At 50.0% G+C, this 19401-nt stretch overlaps 1 protein-coding gene and 1 long non-coding RNA gene across 5 annotated transcripts in view; both read right to left on the reverse strand.

Moving 5' to 3' along the window:
* Positions 1-3659: 3659 nt before the first annotated feature.
* On the reverse strand, positions 3660-5224 carry LOC120982972. The gene is made up of 3 exons (XR_005775040.1): positions 5170-5224; positions 3970-4069; positions 3660-3698 (listed from the first exon to the last, which is right to left on the reverse strand). It is a non-coding gene; the product is annotated as an uncharacterized LOC120982972 (long non-coding RNA).
* A 209-nt stretch (positions 5225-5433) lies between these two features.
* Positions 5434-19401, reverse strand: part of C7H2orf76 (chromosome 7 C2orf76 homolog) — a 53540-nt gene continuing 39572 nt past the window's right edge. For 2 of the 4 annotated variants that reach the window (XM_040413073.1, XM_040413074.1), the window contains 5 exons: positions 15248-15382; positions 15128-15178; positions 14906-14943; positions 14699-14780; positions 5434-5689 (listed from right to left, as the gene is read on the reverse strand). In XM_040413073.1, coding sequence (XP_040269007.1) covers positions 5613-5689; positions 14699-14780; positions 14906-14943; positions 15128-15178; positions 15248-15377 — 378 coding nt within the window. In that variant the 5' untranslated portion in view covers positions 15378-15382 and the 3' untranslated portion in view covers positions 5434-5612. Of the gene's footprint in view, positions 5690-14698; positions 14781-14905; positions 14944-15127; positions 15179-15247; positions 15387-19401 lie in introns of all 4 variants that reach the window. The other 2 variants (XM_040413071.1, XM_040413075.1) reach the window with 2 other exon arrangements.

A 19401-nucleotide genomic window follows, 5' to 3' on the forward strand; every position in this document is an offset into this window, starting at 1 on the left:
GCCTCCCCGTAGACCGCGGTGGATAGTGAGCGGTAATGGCCGCCACCCCGTAGACCGCGGTGGATAGTGAGCGGTAATGGCCGCCTCCCCGTAGACCGCGGTGGATAGTGAGCGGTAATGGCCGCCTCCCCGTAGACCGCGGTGGATAGTGAGCGGTAATGGCCGCCTCGTACCGTCTGTCTGCCGCCAGATCTGCAACAGTGCCGACTACCGAACTCTCAGGGAGAGCACCGCCACAATACGGGGGCCAAAGAGCTCATCAGGAACAACTACTATCCCCAATATTGTATGTGTCTTACGTCTTATTTGTTATGCCACCCTTAGATGGAGGTGGCGGCCAATATTAAGTGCCCTGTGATGTCACTTCCGTCATGTAGAGAGACCAGTAATGGCCTGTAGACCGCGGTGGATAGTGAGCGGTAATGGCCGCCTCCCTGTAGACCGCGGTGGATAGTGAGCGGTAATGGCCGCCTCCCCGTAGACCGCGGTGGATAGTGAGCGGTAATGGCCGCCTCCCCGTAGACCGCGGTGGATAGTGAGCGGTAATGGCCGCCTCCCCGTAGACCGCGGTGGATAGTGAGCGGTAATGGCCGCCTCCCCGTAGACCGCGGTGGATAGTGAGCGGTAATGGCCGCCTCCCCGTAGACCGCGGTGGATAGTGAGCGGTAATGGCCGCCTCCCCATAGACCGCGGTGGATAGTGAGCGGTAATGGCTGCCTCCCCATAGACCGCGGTGAATAGTGAGCGGTAATGGCCGCCTCCCCATAGACCGCGGTGGATAGTGAGCGGTAATGGCCGCCTCCCATAGACCGCGGTGGATAGTGAGCGGTAATGGCCGCCTCCCCATAGACCGCGGTGGATAGTGAGCGGTAATGGCCGCCTCCCATAGACCGCGGTGGATAGTGAGCGGTAATGGCCGCCTCCCTGTAGACTGCGGTGGATAGTGAGCGGTAATGGCCGCCTCCCCATAGACCGCGGTGGATAGTGAGCGGTAATGGCCGCCTCCCCGTAGACTGCGGTGGATAGTGAGCGGTAATGGCCGCCTCCCCATGGACTGACTTCAGCAGATGGCATGTATCATGCAGTTAATACCGGGCTCTCACTAATGTACAATGATTCTCCATGTTGCCTCCTTTGCTGGATTAGTTTTTCCATCACATTATACACGGCTCGGTACCGCTGCAGCACAGATACGAGGTCACTGGGACGGGACCTGCTGCGCATGCGTGCCTATGTGCGCTCCCACTGTCCCGGCCACCAGAGAGACTAAAGCCTATTATGTGCAAGCATGACCACCACTGCTGGATTACAAGGTGGCAGTAACCATGGAAACAAGCCGTGTATAATGTGATGGAAATATATAGAGGCAACATGGAGAATCCCAATTAGTCAGAGGCTACCCACAGGCTCCCATAGAAATGAATGGAGCATGCTGGGAATTGTAGTTTCACAGCAGCTGGAGCGCCAGAGGTTGCCGACCCCTGGGGGATAAAGCCATCTGCTGGAGTCAAAAAAGCTTTCATTCATTGCTTATTGTGTTTTATTTCTTCACCACTGAAGATCTCTGCTGGCTGTCAGTGAATGGAACTGTTCTTATGCAAACAAGAGGTTTAAAACTGGTCCTGTCTCCATCCCTCTACTGTGACGAGCCCTCAGCTGTGAGCAGTCCTGCGGCAGGGATTGTGCCGGCCACTCTGCACGGCTTCTCCTGATCAAAACGCCGCTTTTCTTTAGTTGATCGGAGGCTCCGTTCCTGATTGACCATTCCCTTCCTCACTGCCCAGCCCTGTCAATCAAAGCAGGGAGGGAGGGGCTGACCACAGAAATGGGTGGAGCCTGTGTGCAACAAGAGCAACAGTGACACTCTCATTGCACCAAAGGCCTAATCTGCTGGAGGCTCCGATCAACAAGAGAAAAGCAGGGTCATAATCCGAAGAAGCCTAGCACCGCGTCGGTGCAGAGAGATTGGGTGGCCGGGCGACAGATCCCTTTAAATCACACGGCAGGAGATTTACACCGACGCACATTACAGCACAGTCCACTAAATTCTGAAGAGCCACACGCCTGGCAATAAATTTGTGCACCTCAGGCTGCTTTTAAGCCAGAACATGTAATTCACGCCGGCTGTGATCTTTAGCGCCATTTTCTAGCTTAAGGGCTATGTTCACCTTTGGGGTAAATTTTTTTTTATTATTATTGCATTATACTTATTTTGAGCTAAAAATCATTCACTTTATAAAAAATATGGAGCCCTTTTCTCTGTACAGAGCTGAGATTCTTTTGTAGCTGCCTGTGGACTTTGTCTTTTCCGTCAGGTGGGGAGCTGACGGGCTCCTTATCTCTGCACTCATTATAGCGCAGTCCTCATCTCACCGATTAGAATGTGCCTGAGATAATAGTTATGACCTCTCAGCCAAGTGAAAGGACCAGTGACACAGAAAAACTGTTAACCCTTTGTGACGGAACAGCTTAATATTTTTAATAAAGGCCAATTGAAAATATGATTTTTGACAAACATAAGTTAAAGGCAATCATAAAATTTGACTCCAAAGATGTGCACAGCCTTTAATCCTTAATACTGGCACTGGCCACGCCCTCATGCGCCAGGATGGCTGACTTTTTACACCACAACATTGACGCAAATCACATAACTCTCCCAATGTTAGAAGTATCATTGTAGACACCCGCAGTCCGGAGCTGGTGGTGCGCTCCAGGCAGTTGTGGGGTGTTGGGGCATACGCCCTGCGCTGGTGGTGAGACTGGCGCATCTACATCACCTTCAGGAACTGTCAATGGAGGCGCAGAGGACGGGTCAGTGATTTCAATTGGCTTGGACAAAGACGTGACCCGTCCACCACATTCTGCTCTACCCGACATCACGCGTGACCCGTCCACCACATTCTGCTCTACCCGACATCACGCGTGACCCGTCCACCACATTCTGCTCTACCTAACATCACACGTGACCCGTCCACCACATTCTGCTCTACCCGACATTACACATGGCTGACACGTGACCCGTCCACCACATTCTGCTCTACCTAACATCACATGTGACTCGTCCACCACATTCTGCTCTACCTAACATCACACGTGACTCGTCCACCACATTCTGCTCTACCCGACATTACACATGGCTGACACGTGACCCGTCCACCACGTTCTGCTCTACCTGACATCACACGTGGCTGACACGTGACCCGTTCACCACATTCTGCTCTACCTGACATTACACATGGCTGACACGTGACCCATCCACCACGTTCTGCTCTACCTGACATCACACGTGGCTGACACGTGACCCGTCCACCACATTCTGCTCTACCTGACATCACACGTGGCTGACACGTGACCCGTCCACCACATTCTGCTCTACCTGACATCACACGTGGCTGACACGTGACCCGTCCACCACATTCTGCTCTACCTGACATCACACGTGGCTGACACGTGACCCGTCCACCACGTTCTGCTCTACCTGACATCACACGTGGCTGACACGTGACCCGTCCACCACATTCTGCTCTACCTGACATTACACATGGCTGACACATGACCCATCCACCACATTCTGCTCTACCTGACATTACACATGGCTGACACATGACCCATCCACCACATTCTGCTCTACCTGACATCACACGTGGCTGACACGTGACCCGTCCACCACATTCTGCTCTACCCGACATCACACGTGGCTGACACGTGACCCATCCACCACGTTCTGCTCTACCTGACATCACACGTGGCTGACACGTGACCCATCCACCACATTCTGCTCTACCTGACATCACGCATGCTCTGGACCAGCAACGTCCTGGGCTCTGGACCAGCAACGTCCTGGATGAAGCTGCGGTTTCACAGGCGTTTCTGGGAATAATGGACATGGCGACGCGCAGAGGAGAAGACGTGAGGTGGTTTTAATGTTCAGGAGGAGTGCAGAGGGGCGTCACCTCCTTTTATTAATACTCCACCACATTCTGCTCTACCCGACATCACGCGTGACCCGTCCACCACATTCTGCTCTACCCGACATCACGCGTGACCCGTCCACCACATTCTGCTCTACCTGACATTACACATGGCTGACACGTGACCCGTCCACCACATTCTGCTCTACCTAACATCACACGTGACCCGTCCACCACATTCTGCTCTACCCGACATCACACGTGGCTGACACGTGACCCATCCACCACGTTCTGCTCTACCTGACATCACACGTGGCTGACACGTGACCCGTCCACCACATTCTGCTCTACCTGACATCACACGTGGCTGACACGTGACCCGTCCACCACATTCTGCTCTACCTGACATCACACGTGGCTGACACGTGACCCGTCCACCACATTCTGCTCTACCTGACATCACACGTGGCTGACACGTGACCCGTCCACCACGTTCTGCTCTACCTGACATCACACGTGGCTGACACGTGACCCGTCCACCACGTTCTGCTCTACCTGACATCACACGTGGCTGACACGTGACCCGTCCACCACATTCTGCTCTACCTGACATTACACATGGCTGACACATGACCCATCCACCACATTCTGCTCTACCTGACATTACACGTGGCTGACACGTGACCCATCCACCACGTTCTGCTCTACCTGACATTACACGTGGCTGACACGTGACCCGTCCACCACATTCTGCTCTACCTGACATAACACGTGGCTGACACGTGACCCGTCCACCACATTCTGCTCTACCTGACATTACACATGGCTGACACGTGACCCGTCCACCACATTCTGCTCTACCTGACATTACACATGGCTGACACGTGACCCGTCCACCACATTCTGCTCTACCTGACATTACACATGGCTGACACGTGACCCGTCCACCACATTCTGCTCTACCCGACATCACGCGTGACCCGTCCACCACATTCTGCTCTACCTGACATTACACATGGCTGACACGTGACCCGTCCACCACATTCTGCTCTACCTGACATTACACATGGCTGACACGTGACCCGTCCACCACGTTCTGCTCTACCTGACATCACACGTGGCTGACACGTGACCCGTCCACCACATTCTGCTCTACCTGACATCACACGTGGCTGACACGTCACCCGTCCACCACATTCTGCTCTACCCGACATTACACATGGCTGACACGTGACCCGTCCACCACATTCTGCTCTACCCGACATCACGCGTGACCCGTCCACCACATTCTGCTCTACCTGACATCACACGTGGCTGACACGTGACCCGTCCACCACATTCTGCTCTACCTGACATTACACATGGCTGACACGTGACCCGTCCACCACATTCTGCTCTACCTGACATTACACATGGCTGACACGTGACCCGTCCACACATGCTCTGGACCAGCAACGTCCTGGATGAAGCTGCGGTTTCACAGGCGTTTCTGGGAATAATGGACATGGCGACGCGCAGAGGAGAAGACGTGAGGTGGTTTTAATGTTCAGGAGGAGTGCAGAGGGGCGTCACCTCCTTTTATTAATACTCAGATGTGAAGTGAATAAATGTCTGCCGCTCCAGTGCCGCGGGATAACAGGAGACACCGCTGACTAATAGTATGGAGACGTCGGACGATCAGTGGCGCCCACCCGAGCAGCGTCACCAGGCCGACACTGGATTCCTCTTGTACTGTCTGTAGTCGTCGTAACAGAAGAAGGCGAGCTCCGTCTCATGGGCTGTGGACAAACCAGAGAGGACAGGGTCATGTGATCTGTTTCCACAATCCCAGATCATTCTCTGAGCATCCTGTACCCCTCCCTCCCCCCCTTCTAGGTCCGCCGTGCCTCCTGCCCCCCTCTTCTAGGTCCGCCGTGCCTCCTGCCCCCCTCTTCTAGGTCCGCCGTGCCTCCTGCCCCCCTCTTCTAGGTCCGCCGTGCCTCCCCCCCCCCTCTTCTACGTCCGCCGTGCCTCCCGCCCCCCTATTCTACGTCCGCCGTGCCTCCCCGCCCCCCTCTTCTACGTCCGCCCCCCTATTCTACGTCCGCCGTGCCTCCTCCCCCCCTATTCTACGTCCGCCATGCCTCCCATACCCCTATTCTACGTCCACCGTGCCTCCCGTAACTCTATTCTACATCTGCTGTGGCTCCTGTACCCCTCCAGGTCTCCCATACCCGTATTCTCGGTCCGCTGTGCCTCCTGCCCCCCTCTTCTAGGTTCACCGTGCCTCCTGTACCCCCATTCTAGGTCTGCCATGCCTCCTGCCCCCCCCCCCCACCTTCTAGGTTCGCCGTGCCTCCTGCCCCCATCTTCTAGGTTCGCCGTGCCTCCTGTACCCCCCTTCCAGGTTTTCCGTGTCTCCTGCCCCCATCTTCTAGGTTCGCCGTGCCTCCTGTACCCCCCTTCCAGGTTTTCCGTGCCTCCTGCCCCCATCTTCTAGGTTCGCCGTGCCTCCTGCCCCCATCTTCTAGGTTCGCCGTGCCCCCCCCCCCCCCCCTCTTCTACGTCCGCCGTGCCTCCCGCCCCCCTATTCTACGTCCGCCGTGCCTCCTCCCCCCCTATTCTACGTCCGCCATGCCTCCCATACCCCTATTCTACGTCCACCGTGCCTCCCGTAACTCTATTCTACATCTGCTGTGGCTCCTGTACCCCTCCAGGTCTCCCATACCCGTATTCTCGATCCGCTGTGCCTCCTGCCCCCCTCTTCTAGGTTCACCGTGCCTCCTGTACCCCCATTCTAGGTCTGCCATGCCTCCTGCCCCCCCCCCACCTTCTAGGTTCGCCGTGCCTCCTGCCCCCCCCCCCTTCTAGGTCCGCCATGCCTCCTGCCCCCCTCCTTCTAGGTTCGCCGTGCCTCCTGCCCCCCCTCTTCTAGGTCCGCCATGCCTCCTGCCCCCCTCCTTCTAGGTTCGCCGTGCCTCCTGCCCCCCCCCCTTCTAGGTCCGCCATGCCTCCTGCGCCCCCCCCCCCCTTCTAGGTCCGCCATGCCTCCTGCCCCCATCTTCTAGGTTCGCCGTGCCTCCTGCACCCCCCTTCCAGGTTTGCCGTGCCTCCTGCCCCCCTCTTCTAGGTTCACCGTGCCTCCTGTACCCCCCTTCCAGGTTTGCCGTGCCTCCTGCCCCCCTCTTCTAGGTTCACCGTGCCTCCTGTACCCCCCTTCCAGGTTCGCCGTGCCTCCTGCCCCCCTCTTCTAGGTTCACCGTGCCTCCTGTACCCCCATTCTAGGTCTGCCGTGCCTCCTGCATCCCTCTTGGTGCTGTGTGGACTTTTTTACATTCCTCACCCGTCGGTCTCTTTGTCGCTGCAGATGATTAATTCATGGAGCTGAAGAATATGTAAAGTGAGGCACAAATTGGCGGCTCCTTCAAACACCTATAATTACCCCCAGGAGATAGAGCGAGCGCCGCAGTCACCCCAACAGGTCAGCGACCCCAGCCCGAGCCAGCAGAATTATTCATTCCAGGCAGCAGGAGGCACACGGGAACTCCAGCGCTAACCCCAGACACACCGCGTGCAATGCTCTGCAGACACCCAGTCACATTGCGCAATACTCTGCAGACATCCAGTCACACTGTGCAATATTCTTCAGACTAAACAATGCTCTGCTGCTTGGTGCAATCTCCTGCAGGTCATGTGACCCCGGGAAGCAGGACAATGACAAGGCAGCTCCTGGCCCCCTGCTGCTCATCACCACTAACTGCACGGAAGAAACGTGGGACGGACACCTCCAACTCCACAACATCTGGTGGAGACAGAGTAGAGATGTATCCGGAATGTACTGAGAGCGCCATTCACACGGGAGACAACGTTATCCTGAGGGGCGGTATATACATCCTGACTATACAGTGCTGCGGTCAGTTATCCTGAGGGGCGGTATATACATCCGGACGATACAGCGCTGCGGTCAGTTATCCTGAGGGGCGGTATATACATCATGATGATACAGCGCTGCGGTCACTTATCCTAAGGGGCGGTATATACATCCTGACGATACAGCGCTGCAGTCACTTATCCTGAGGGGCGGTATATACATCCGGACGATACAGCTCTATGGTCAGTTATCCTAAGGGGCGGTATATACATCCTGACGATACAGCGCTGCGGTCAGTTATCCTGAGGGGCGGTATATACATCCGGACGATACAGCTCTATGGTCAGTTATCCTGAGAGGCGGTATATACATCCTGATGATACAGCGCTGCGGTCAGTTTTCCTGAGAGGCGGTATATACATCCGGACGATACAGCTCTATGGTCAGTTATCCTAAGGGGCGGTATATACATCCTGACGATACAGCGCTGCGGTCACTTATCCTGAGGGGCGGTATATACATCCGGACGATACAGCTCTATGGTCGGTTATCCTAAGGGGCGGTATATACATCCTGACGATACAGCGCTGCGGTCAGTTATCCTGAGGGGTGGTATATACAGTTGTGGCCAAAAGTTTTGAGAATTACATAAATATTGGAAAAGTTGCTGCTTAAGTTTTTATAATAGCAATTTGCATCTACTCCAGAATGTTATGAAGAGTGATCAGATGAATTGCATAGTCCTTCTTTGCCATGAAAATTAACTCAATCCCCAAAAAAACCTTTCCACTGCATTTCATTGCTGTCATTAAAGGACCTGCTGAGATCATTTCAGTAATCGTCTTGTTAACTCAGGTGAGAATGTTGACGAGCACAAGGCTGGAGATCATTATGTCAGGCTGATTGGGTTAAAATGGCAGACTTGACATGTTAAAAGGAGGGTGATGCTTGAAATCATTTGTCTTCCATTGTTAACCATGGTGACCTGCAAAGAAACGCGTGCAGCCATCATTGCGTTGCATAAAAATGGCTTCACAGGCAAGGATATTGTGGCTACTAAGATTTCACCTCAATCAACAATTTATAGGATCATCAAGAACTTCAAGGAAAGAGGTTCAATTCTTGTTAAGAAGGCTTCAGGGCATCCAAGAAAGTCCAGCAAGCGCCAGGATGGTCTCCTAAAGAGGATTCCGCTGCGGGATCGGAGTGCCACCAGTGCAGAGCTTGCTCAGGAATGGCAGCAGGCAGGTGTGAGCGCATCTGCACGCACAGTGAGGCCAAGACTTCTGGAAGATGGCCTGGTGTCAAGAAGGGCAGCAAAGAAGCCACTTCTCTCCAAAAAAAACATCAGGGACAGATTGATCTTCTGCAGAAAGTATGGTGAATGGACTGCTGAGGACTGGGGCAAAGTCATATTCTCCGATGAAGCCTCTTTCCGATTGTTTGGGGCATCTGGAAAAAGCCTTGTCCGGAGAAGAAAAGGTGAGCGCTACCATCAGTCCTGTGTCATGCCAACAGTAAAGCATCCTGAGACCATTCATGTGTGGGGTTGCTTCTCATCCAAGGGAGTGGGCTCACTCACAATTCTGCCCAAAAACACAGCCATGAATAAAGAATGGCACCAAAACACCCTCCAACAGCAACTTCTTCCAACAATCCAACAACAGTTTGGTGAAGAACAATGCATTTTCCAGCACGATGGAGCACCGTGCCATAAGGCAAAAGGGATAACTAAGTGGCTCGGGGACCAAAACGTGGACATTTTGGGTCCATGGCCTGGAAACTCCCCAGATCTTAATCCCATTGAGAACTTGTGGTCAATCCTCAAGAGGCGGGTGGACAAACAAAAACCCACTAATTCTGACAAACTCCAAGAAGTGATGATGAAAGAATGGGTTGCTATCAGTCAGGAATTGGCCCAGAAGGTGATTGAGAGCATGCGCAGTCGGATTGCAGAGGTCCTGAAAAAGAAGGGCCAACACTGCAAATACTGACTCTTTGCATCAATGTCATGGAATTGTCGATAAAAGCCTCTGAAACGTATGAAGTGCGTGTAATTATATTTCACTACATCACAGAAACAACTGAAACAAAGATCTAAGAGCAGTTTAGCAGCAAACTTTGTGAAAACTAATATTTGTGTCATTCTCAAAACTTTTGGCCACGACTGTACATCCTGACGATACAGCACTGCGGTCGGTTATCCTGAGAGGCGGTATAAATACACTGCTCAAAAAAATAAAGGGAACACAAAAATAACACATCCTAGATCTGAGTTAATTAAATATTCTTCTGAAATACTTTGTTCTTTACATAGCTGAATGTGCTGACAACAAAATCACACAAAAAAAAAAAAAATGGAAATCTAATTTTTTAACCCATGGAGGTCTGGATTTGGAGTCACCCTCAAAATTAAAGTGGAAAAACACACTACAGGCTGATCCAACTTTGATGTAATGTCCTTAAAACAAGTCAAAATGAGGCTCAGTAGTGTGTGTGGCCTCCACGTGCCTGTAGGACCTCCCTACAACGCCTGTGCATGCTCCTGATGAGGTGGCGGACGGTCTCCTGAGGGATCTCCTCCCAGACCTGGACTAAAGCATCTGCCAACTCCTGGACAGTCTGTGGTGGTACGTGAAGTTGGTGGATAGAGCGAGACATGATGTCCCAGATGTGCTCAATTGGATTCAGGTCTGGGGAACGGGCGGGCCAGTCCATAGCATCAATGCCTTCGTCTTGCAGGAACTGCTGACACACTCCAGCCACATGAGGTCTAGCATTGTCTTGCATTAGGAGGAACCCAGGGCCAACCGCACCAGCATATGGTCTCACAAGGGGTCTGAGGATCTCATCTCGGTACCTAATGGCAGTCAGGCTACCTCTGGCGAGCACATGCAGGGCTGTGCGGCCCTCCAAAGAAATGCCACCCCACACCATTACTGACCCAATGCCAAACCGGTCATGCTGGAGGATGTTGCAGGCAGCAGAACGTTCTCCACGGCGTCTCCAGACTCTGTCACGTCTGTCACATGTGCTCAGTGTGAACCTGCTTTCATCTGTGAAGAGCACAGGGCGCCAGTGGCCAATTTGCCAATCTTGGTGTTCTCTGGCAAATGCCAAACGTCCTGCACGGTGTTGGGCTGTAAGCACAACCCCCACCTGTGGACGTCGGGCCCTCATATCACCCTCATGGAGTCTGTTTCTGACCGTTTGAGCAGACACATGCACATTTGTGGCCTGCTGGAGGTCATTTTGCAGGGCTCTGGCAGTGTTCCTCCTGTTCCTCCTTGCACAAAGGCGGAGGTAGCGGTCCTGCTGCTGGGTTGTTGCCCTTCCTACGGCCTCCTCCACGTCTCCTGATGTACTGGCCTGTCTCCTGGTAGCGCCTCCATGCTCTGGACACTACGCTGACAGACACAGCAAACCTTCTTGCCACAGCTCGCATTGATGTGCCATCCTGGATAAGCTGCACTACCTGAGCCACTTGTGTGGGTTGTAGACTCCGTCTCATGCTACCACTAGAGTGAAAGCACCGCCAGCATTCAAAAGTGACCAAAACATCAGCCAGGAAGCATAGGAACCGAGAAGTGGTCTGTGGTCACCACCTGCAGAACCACTCCTTTATTGGGGGTGTCTTGCTAATTGCCTATAATTTCCACCTGTTGTCTATCCCATTTGCATAACAGCATGTGAAATTGATTGTCACTCAGTGTTGCTTCCTAAGTGGACAGTTTGATTTCACAGAAGTGGGATTGACTTGGAGTTACATTGTGTTGTTTAAGTGTTCCCTTTATTTTTTGGAGCAGTGTATATCCACGGTCAGTTATCCTGAGGGGCGGTATATACATCCTGACGATACAGCGCTGTGGTCAGTTATCCTGAGGGGCGGTATATACATCCTGACGATACAGCGCTGCGGTCACTTATCCTGAGGGGCGGTATATACATCCTGACGATACAGCGCTGTGGTCAGTTATCCTGAGGGGCGGTATATACATCATGATGATACAGCGCTGCGGTCAGTTATCCTGAGGGGCGGTATATACATCCAGACGATACAGCGCTGCGGTCAGTTATCCTGAGGGGCGGTATATACATCCAGACGATACAGCGCTGCGGTCAGTTATCCTGAGGGGCGGTATATACATCCAGACGATACAGCGCTGCGGTCAGTTATCCTGAGGGGCGGTATATACATCCTGACGATACAGCGCTGCGGTCACTTATCCTGAGGGGCGGTATATACATCATGATGATACAGCGCTGCGGTCAGTTATCCTGAGGGGTGGTATATACACCCAGACGATACAGCACTGCGGTCAGTTATCCTGAGAGGCGGTATATACATCCTAACCATACAGCGCTGCGGTCAGTTATCCTGAGGGGTGGTATATACATCATAATGATACAGCACTGCGGTCAGTTATCCTGAGGGGTGGTATATACATCCTGACGATACAGCGCTGTGGTATATACATCCAGACGATACAGCGCTGCGGTCAGTTATCCTGAGGGGTGGTATATACATCCTGACGATACAGCGCTGTGGTATATACACCCAGACGATACAGTGCTGCGGTCAGTTATCCTGAGGGTCGGTATATACATCATGATGATACAGCACTGCGGTCAGTTATCCTGAGGGGTGGTATATACATCCTGACGATACAGCGCTGTGGTATATACATCCAGACGATACAGCGCTGCGGTCAGTTATCCTGAGGGTCGGTATATACATCATGATGATACAGCGCTGCGGTCAGTTATCCTGAGGGGTGGTATATACATCCAGACGATACAGCACTGCGGTCAGTTATCCTGAGAGGCGGTATATACATCCTGACGATACAGCACTGCGGTCAGTTATCCTGAGGGGCGGTATATACATCCTGACGATACAGCGCTGTGGTATATACATCCAGACGATACAGCGCTGCGGTCAGTTATCCTGAGGGGTGGTATATACATCCTGACGATACAGCGCTGTGGTATATACATCCAGACGATACAGTGATGTGGTCAGATATCCTGAGAGGCGGTATATACACCCTGACGATACAGTGCTGCGGTCAGTTATCCAGAGGGGCGCAATATACATCCGGACAATATAGCGCTGCGGTCAGTTATCCTGAGGGGCGGTATATACACCCTGACGATACAGCACTGCGGTCAGTTATCCTGAGGGGCGGTATATACACCCTGACGATACAGCGCTGCGGTCAGTTATCCTGAGGGGCGGTATATACACCCTGACGATACAGCGCTGCGGTCAGTTATCCTGAGGGGCGGTATATACATCCGGACGATACAGCGCTGCGGTCAGTTATCCTGAGGGGCGGTATATACACCCTGACGATACAGCGCTGCGGTCAGTTATCCTGAGGGGCGGTATATACATCCGGACGATACAGCGCTGCGGTCAGTTATCCTGAGGGGCGGTATATACACCCTGACGATACAGCACTGCGGTCAGTTATCCTGAGGGGCGGTATATACACCCTGACGATACAGTTAAGCGGTCAGTTATCCAGAGGGGCGCAATATACATCCGGACAATATAGCGCTGCGGTCAGTTATCCTGAGAGGCGGTATATACATCATGATGATACAGCGCTGCGGTCAGTTATCCTGAGGGGCGGTATATACACCCTGACGATACAGCACTGGGGTCAGTTATCCTGAGGGGCGGTATATACACCCTGACGATACAGCGCTGCGGTCAGTTATCCTGAGGGGCGGTATATACACCCGGACGATACAGCGCTGCGGTCAGTTATCCTGAGGGGCGGTATATACACCCTGACGATACAGCGCTGCGGTCAGTTATCCTGAGGGGCGGTATATACACCCTGACGATACAGCGCTGCGGTCAGTTATCCTGAGGGGCGGTATATACATCCGGACGATACAGCGCTGCGGTCAGTTATCCTGAGGGGCGGTATATACATCCGGACGATACAGCGCTGCGGTCAGTTATCCTGAGGGGCGGTATATACACCCTGACGATACAGCGCTGCGGTCAGTTATCCTGAGGGGCGGTATATACATCCGGACGATACAGCGCTGCGGTCAGTTATCCTGAGGGGCGGTATATACATCCGGACGATACAGCGCTGCGGTCAGTTATCCTGAGGGGCGGTATATACACCCTGACGATACAGCGCTGCGGTCAGTAATCCTGAGGGGCGGTATATACACCCTGACGATACAGCGCTGCAGTCAGTTATCCTGAGGGGCGGTATATACACCCTGACGATACAGCGCTGCGGTCAGTTATCCTGAGGGGCGGTATATACACCCTGACGATACAGCACTGCGGTCAGTTATCCTGAGAGGCGGTATATACACCCTGACGATACAGCGCTGCGGTCAGTTATCCTGAGGGGCGGTATATACATCCTGACGATACAGCGCTGCGGTCAGTTATCCTGAGGGGCGGTATATACACCCTGACGATACAGCACTGCGGTCAGTTATCCTGAGGGGCGGTATATACACCATGACGATACAGCGCTGCGGTCAGTTATCCTGAGGGGCGGTATATACACCCTGACGATACAGCACTGCGGTCAGTTATCCTGAGGGGCGGTATATACACCATGACGATACAGCACTGCGGTCAGTTATCCTGAGGGGCGGTATATACACCATGACGATACAGCGCTGCGGTCAGTTATCCTGAGGGGCGGTATATACACCCTGACGATACAGCACTGCGGTCAGTTATCCTGAGGGGCGGTATATACACCCTGACGATACAGCACTGCGGTCAGTTATCCTGAGGGGCGGTATATACACCCTGACGATACAGCACTGCGGTCAGTTATCCTGAGGGGCGGTATATACACCCTGACGATACAGCGCTGCAGTATATACATTTGGACGATATATAAAGATAAATACTCCACCCCCTGCAGGACATTATATGAATACTTACCCACTCCAGCCTCTCGCAGTGTCTGCCCGCTCCGCAGGATCAGCTTTTCGTCGTCCTCTAGACTGACAACAAGATCATTGCTCTGGGAAAACAATTGTCAGAATTTACAGGAGCTGCACCCACACGAACCAGAACAGAATGTATACAACGCAGAGACCTGCAGTGTTGTCATGGGGACACTGGTACGGCCATGGGGGGGGCACCTACCTTAGATCCGTGTGGCTGGTGAATGATCTTCATTGTGTCTGAAGAGAGAGAACACACATATCAGGGTCCACCTCCCACACCCCGAGTCCCAGACCCACATTAATAATTGACCTATGACCCCTGCGTGAGCTCAGCTCGCACCCCCCGGCCTGTGTTCCAGTGGTTCTGCCTGGTCATAGGACAGGGGTAGGTACGGCATGGAGGCCCCGAGCAGCCGCTCACCGTACGAGTGTCTCTTGAAGGGGGGAGGTAACGTGTCCCGCTGCGCCACATCTGAAACCAAGACGCACAATCACTTCCTGCGCTCCTGCACAGACCCCGCCCCCAGCGACCGTCACTTACCTCCTCGGACAAATTCCACAAAGTCCTGCACCGTCTGATCCACGCTCACGTCCCGGTAAACAACCGGACGGAAATTCCGATGCTGAAAGGATCTCACGAGGCGCACGGTGACGGTAACTCCTCCGGCCATCTGGACTGCCGGAACAAAATACACCGGATCAGAACCACCAGCGGAAAATCCACATACAGGAGGGGACAAACATGTCCTGGACTCCACAGCAGCACCTTGGATTACAGCAGCTCAGCAAACCTGTTCGGGGGGAGGGGGGAGCGCTAGTGTTGGGCGCGAATATTCAAATATCGGCACTTTGAGAATTCGCTAAGATTTTAAATATAGTGATAAGTAGTCGTAATGTCGAATATTCTAGATTTGTTCTCATCAGTAACCTCCCTTCTTGCTTGTGGGCCAATGAGAAGGCAGCATTGTCTTGTCAGAGCCTAGCAACAACCCTAGCAACCAATAGGAAAGCTGCCCCTCCCCCTCACTATATAAGACCCTCCCCAGCCGCCCTTGTATGCAGATCTGAGAGAGAGCGGTGACATTGCTGAGCTCCGTGCTTTACATTAGATAGATTATATATATATATATATACAGTATATAATACAGACAGTCCGTGCAGATCTGAGAGAGAGCGGTGACATTGCTGAGCTCCGTGCTTTACATTAGATAGATTATATATATATATATACAGTATATAATACAGACAGTCCGTGCAGATCTGAGAGAGCGGTGACATTGCTGAGCTCCGTGCTTTACATTAGATAGATTATATATATATATATATATATACAGTATATAATACAGACAGTCCGTGCAGATCTGAGAGAGCGGTGACATTGCTGAGCTCTGTGCTTTACATTAGATAGATTATATATATATATATACAGTATATAATACAGACAGTCCGTGCAGATCTGAGAGAGAGCGGTGACATTGCTGTGCTCTGTGCTTTACATTAGATAGATTATATATATATATATATACAGTATATAATACAGACAGTCCGTGCAGATCTGAGAGAGAGCGGTGACATCGCTGTGCTCCGTGCTTTACATTAGATAGATTATATATATATATACAGTATATAATACAGACAGTCCGTGCAGATCTGAGAGAGAGCGGTGACATTGCTGAGCTCTGTGCTTTACATTAGATAGATTATATATATATATACAGTATATAATACAGACAGTCCGTGCAGATCTGAGAGAGAGCGGTGACATTGCTGAGCTCTGTGCTTTACATTAGATAGATTATATATATATATATATATATACAGTATATAATACAGACAGTCCGTGCAGATCTGAGAGAGCGGTGACATTGCTGTGCTCTGTGCTTTACATTAGATAGATTATATATATATATATATATAATCTATCTAATGTAAAGCACAGAGCACAGCAATGTCACCGCTCTCTCAGATCTGCACGGACTGTCTGTATTATATACTGTATATATATATATATAATCTATCTAATGTAAAGCACGGAGCTCAGCAATGTCACCGCTCTCTCAGATCTGCACGGACTGTCTGTATTATATACTGTATATATATATATATATATAATCTATCTAATGTAAAGCACAGAGCTCAGCAATGTCACCGCTCTCTCTCAGATCTGCACGGACTGTCTGTATTATATACTGTATATATATATATAATCTATCTAATGTAAAGCACAGAGCTCAGCAATGTCACCGCTCTCTCAGATCTGCACGGACTGTCTGTATTATATACTGTATATATATATATAATCTATCTAATGTAAAGCACGGAGCACAGCAATGTCACCGCTCTCTCAGATCTGTACGGACTGTCTGTATTATATACTGTATATATATATATAATCTATCTAATGTAAAGCACAGAGCACAGCAATGTCACCGCTCTCTCAGATCTGCACGGACTGTCTGTATTATATACTGTATATATATATATATAATCTATCTAATGTAAAGCACAGAGCTCAGCAATGTCACCGCTCTCAGATCTGCACGGACTGTCTGTATTATATACTGTATATATATATATAATCTATCTAATGTAAAGCACGGAGCTCAGCAATGTCACCGCTCTCTCTCAGATCTGCACGGACTGTCTGTATTATATACTGTATATATATATATATAATCTATCTAATGTAAAGCACGGAGCTCAGCAATGTCACCGCTCTCTCAGATCTGCACGGACTGTCTGTATTATATATATATATATATAATCTATCTAATGTAAAGCACAGAGCACAGCAATGTCACCGCTCTCTCAGATCTGCACGGACTGTCTGTATTATATACTGTATATATATATATAATCTATCTAATGTAAAGCACGGAGCACAGCAATGTCACCGCTCTCTCTCAGATCTGTACGGACTGTCTGTATTATATACTGTATATATATATATATAATCTATCTAATGTAAAGCACAGAGCTCAGCAATGTCACCGCTCTCAGATCTGCACGGACTGTCTGTATTATATACTGTATATATATATATAATCTATCTAATGTAAAGCACGGAGCTCAGCAATGTCACCGCTCTCTCTCAGATCTGCACGGACTGTCTGTATTATATACTGTATATATATATATATAATCTATCTAATGTAAAGCACGGAGCTCAGCAATGTCACCGCTCTCTCAGATCTGCACGGACTGTCTGTATTATATATATATATATATAATCTATCTAATGTAAAGCACAGAGCTCAGCAATGTCACCGCTCTCTCTCAGATCTGCACGGACTGTCTGTATTATATACTGTATATATATATATAATCTATCTAATGTAAAGCACAGAGCTCAGCAATGTCACCGCTCTCTCAGATCTGCACGGACTGTCTGTATTATATACTGTATATATATATATATATATATAATCTATCTAATGTAAAGCACAGAGCTCAGCAATGTCACCGCTCTCTCAGATCTGCACGGACTGTCTGTATTATATACTGTATATATATATATATAATCTATCTAATGTAAAGCACAGAGCACAGCAATGTCACCGCTCTCTCAGATCTGCACGGACTGTCTGTATTATATACTGTATATATATATAATCTATCTAATGTAAAGCACAGAGCACAGCAATGTCACCGCTCTCTCAGATCTGCACGGACTGTCTGTATTATATACTGTATATATATATATATAATCTATCTAATGTAAAGCACGGAGCTCAGCAATGTCACCGCTCTCTCAGATCTGCACGGACTGTCTGTATTATATACTGTATATATATATATATAATCTATCTAATGTAAAGCACAGAGCACAGCAATGTCACCGCTCTCTCTCAGATCTGCACGGACTGTCTGTATTATATACTGTATATATATATAATCTATCTAATGTAAAGCACAGAGCACAGCAATGTCACCGCTCTCTCTCAGATCTGCACGGACTGTCTGTATTATATACTGTATATATATATATATAATCTATCTAATGTAAAGCACAGAGCTCAGCAATGTCACCGCTCTCTCTCAGATCTGCACGGACTGTCTGTATTATATACTGTATATATATATATATAATCTATCTAATGTAAAGCACAGAGCTCAGCAATGTCACCGCTCTCTCAGATCTGCACGGACTGTCTGTATTATATACTGTATATATATATATATAATCTATCTAATGTAAAGCACAGAGCTCAGCAATGTCACCGCTCTCTCTCAGATCTGCACGGACTGTCTGTATTATATACTGTATATATATATATATATAATCTATCTAATGTAAAGCACGGAGCACAGCAATGTCACCGCTCTCTCTCAGATCTGTACGGACTGTCTGTATTATATACTGTATATATATATATATAATCTATCTAATGTAAAGCACGGAGCTCAGCAATGTCACCGCTCTCTCTCAGATCTGCACGGACTGTCTGTATTATATACTGTATATATATATATATATATAATCTATCTAATGTAAAGCACAGAGCTCAGCAATGTCACCGCTCTCTCAGATCTGCACGGACTGTCTGTATTATATACTGTATATATATATATAATCTATCTAATGTAAAGCACAGAGCTCAGCAATGTCACCGCTCTCTCAGATCTGCACGGACTGTCTGTATTATATACTGTATATATATATATAATCTATCTAATGTAAAGCACAGAGCACAG

Source organism: Bufo bufo (assembly GCF_905171765.1).
Source record: "Bufo bufo chromosome 7 unlocalized genomic scaffold, aBufBuf1.1 SUPER_7_unloc_5, whole genome shotgun sequence".
Lineage (NCBI taxonomy): Eukaryota > Metazoa > Chordata > Amphibia > Anura > Bufonidae > Bufo > Bufo bufo.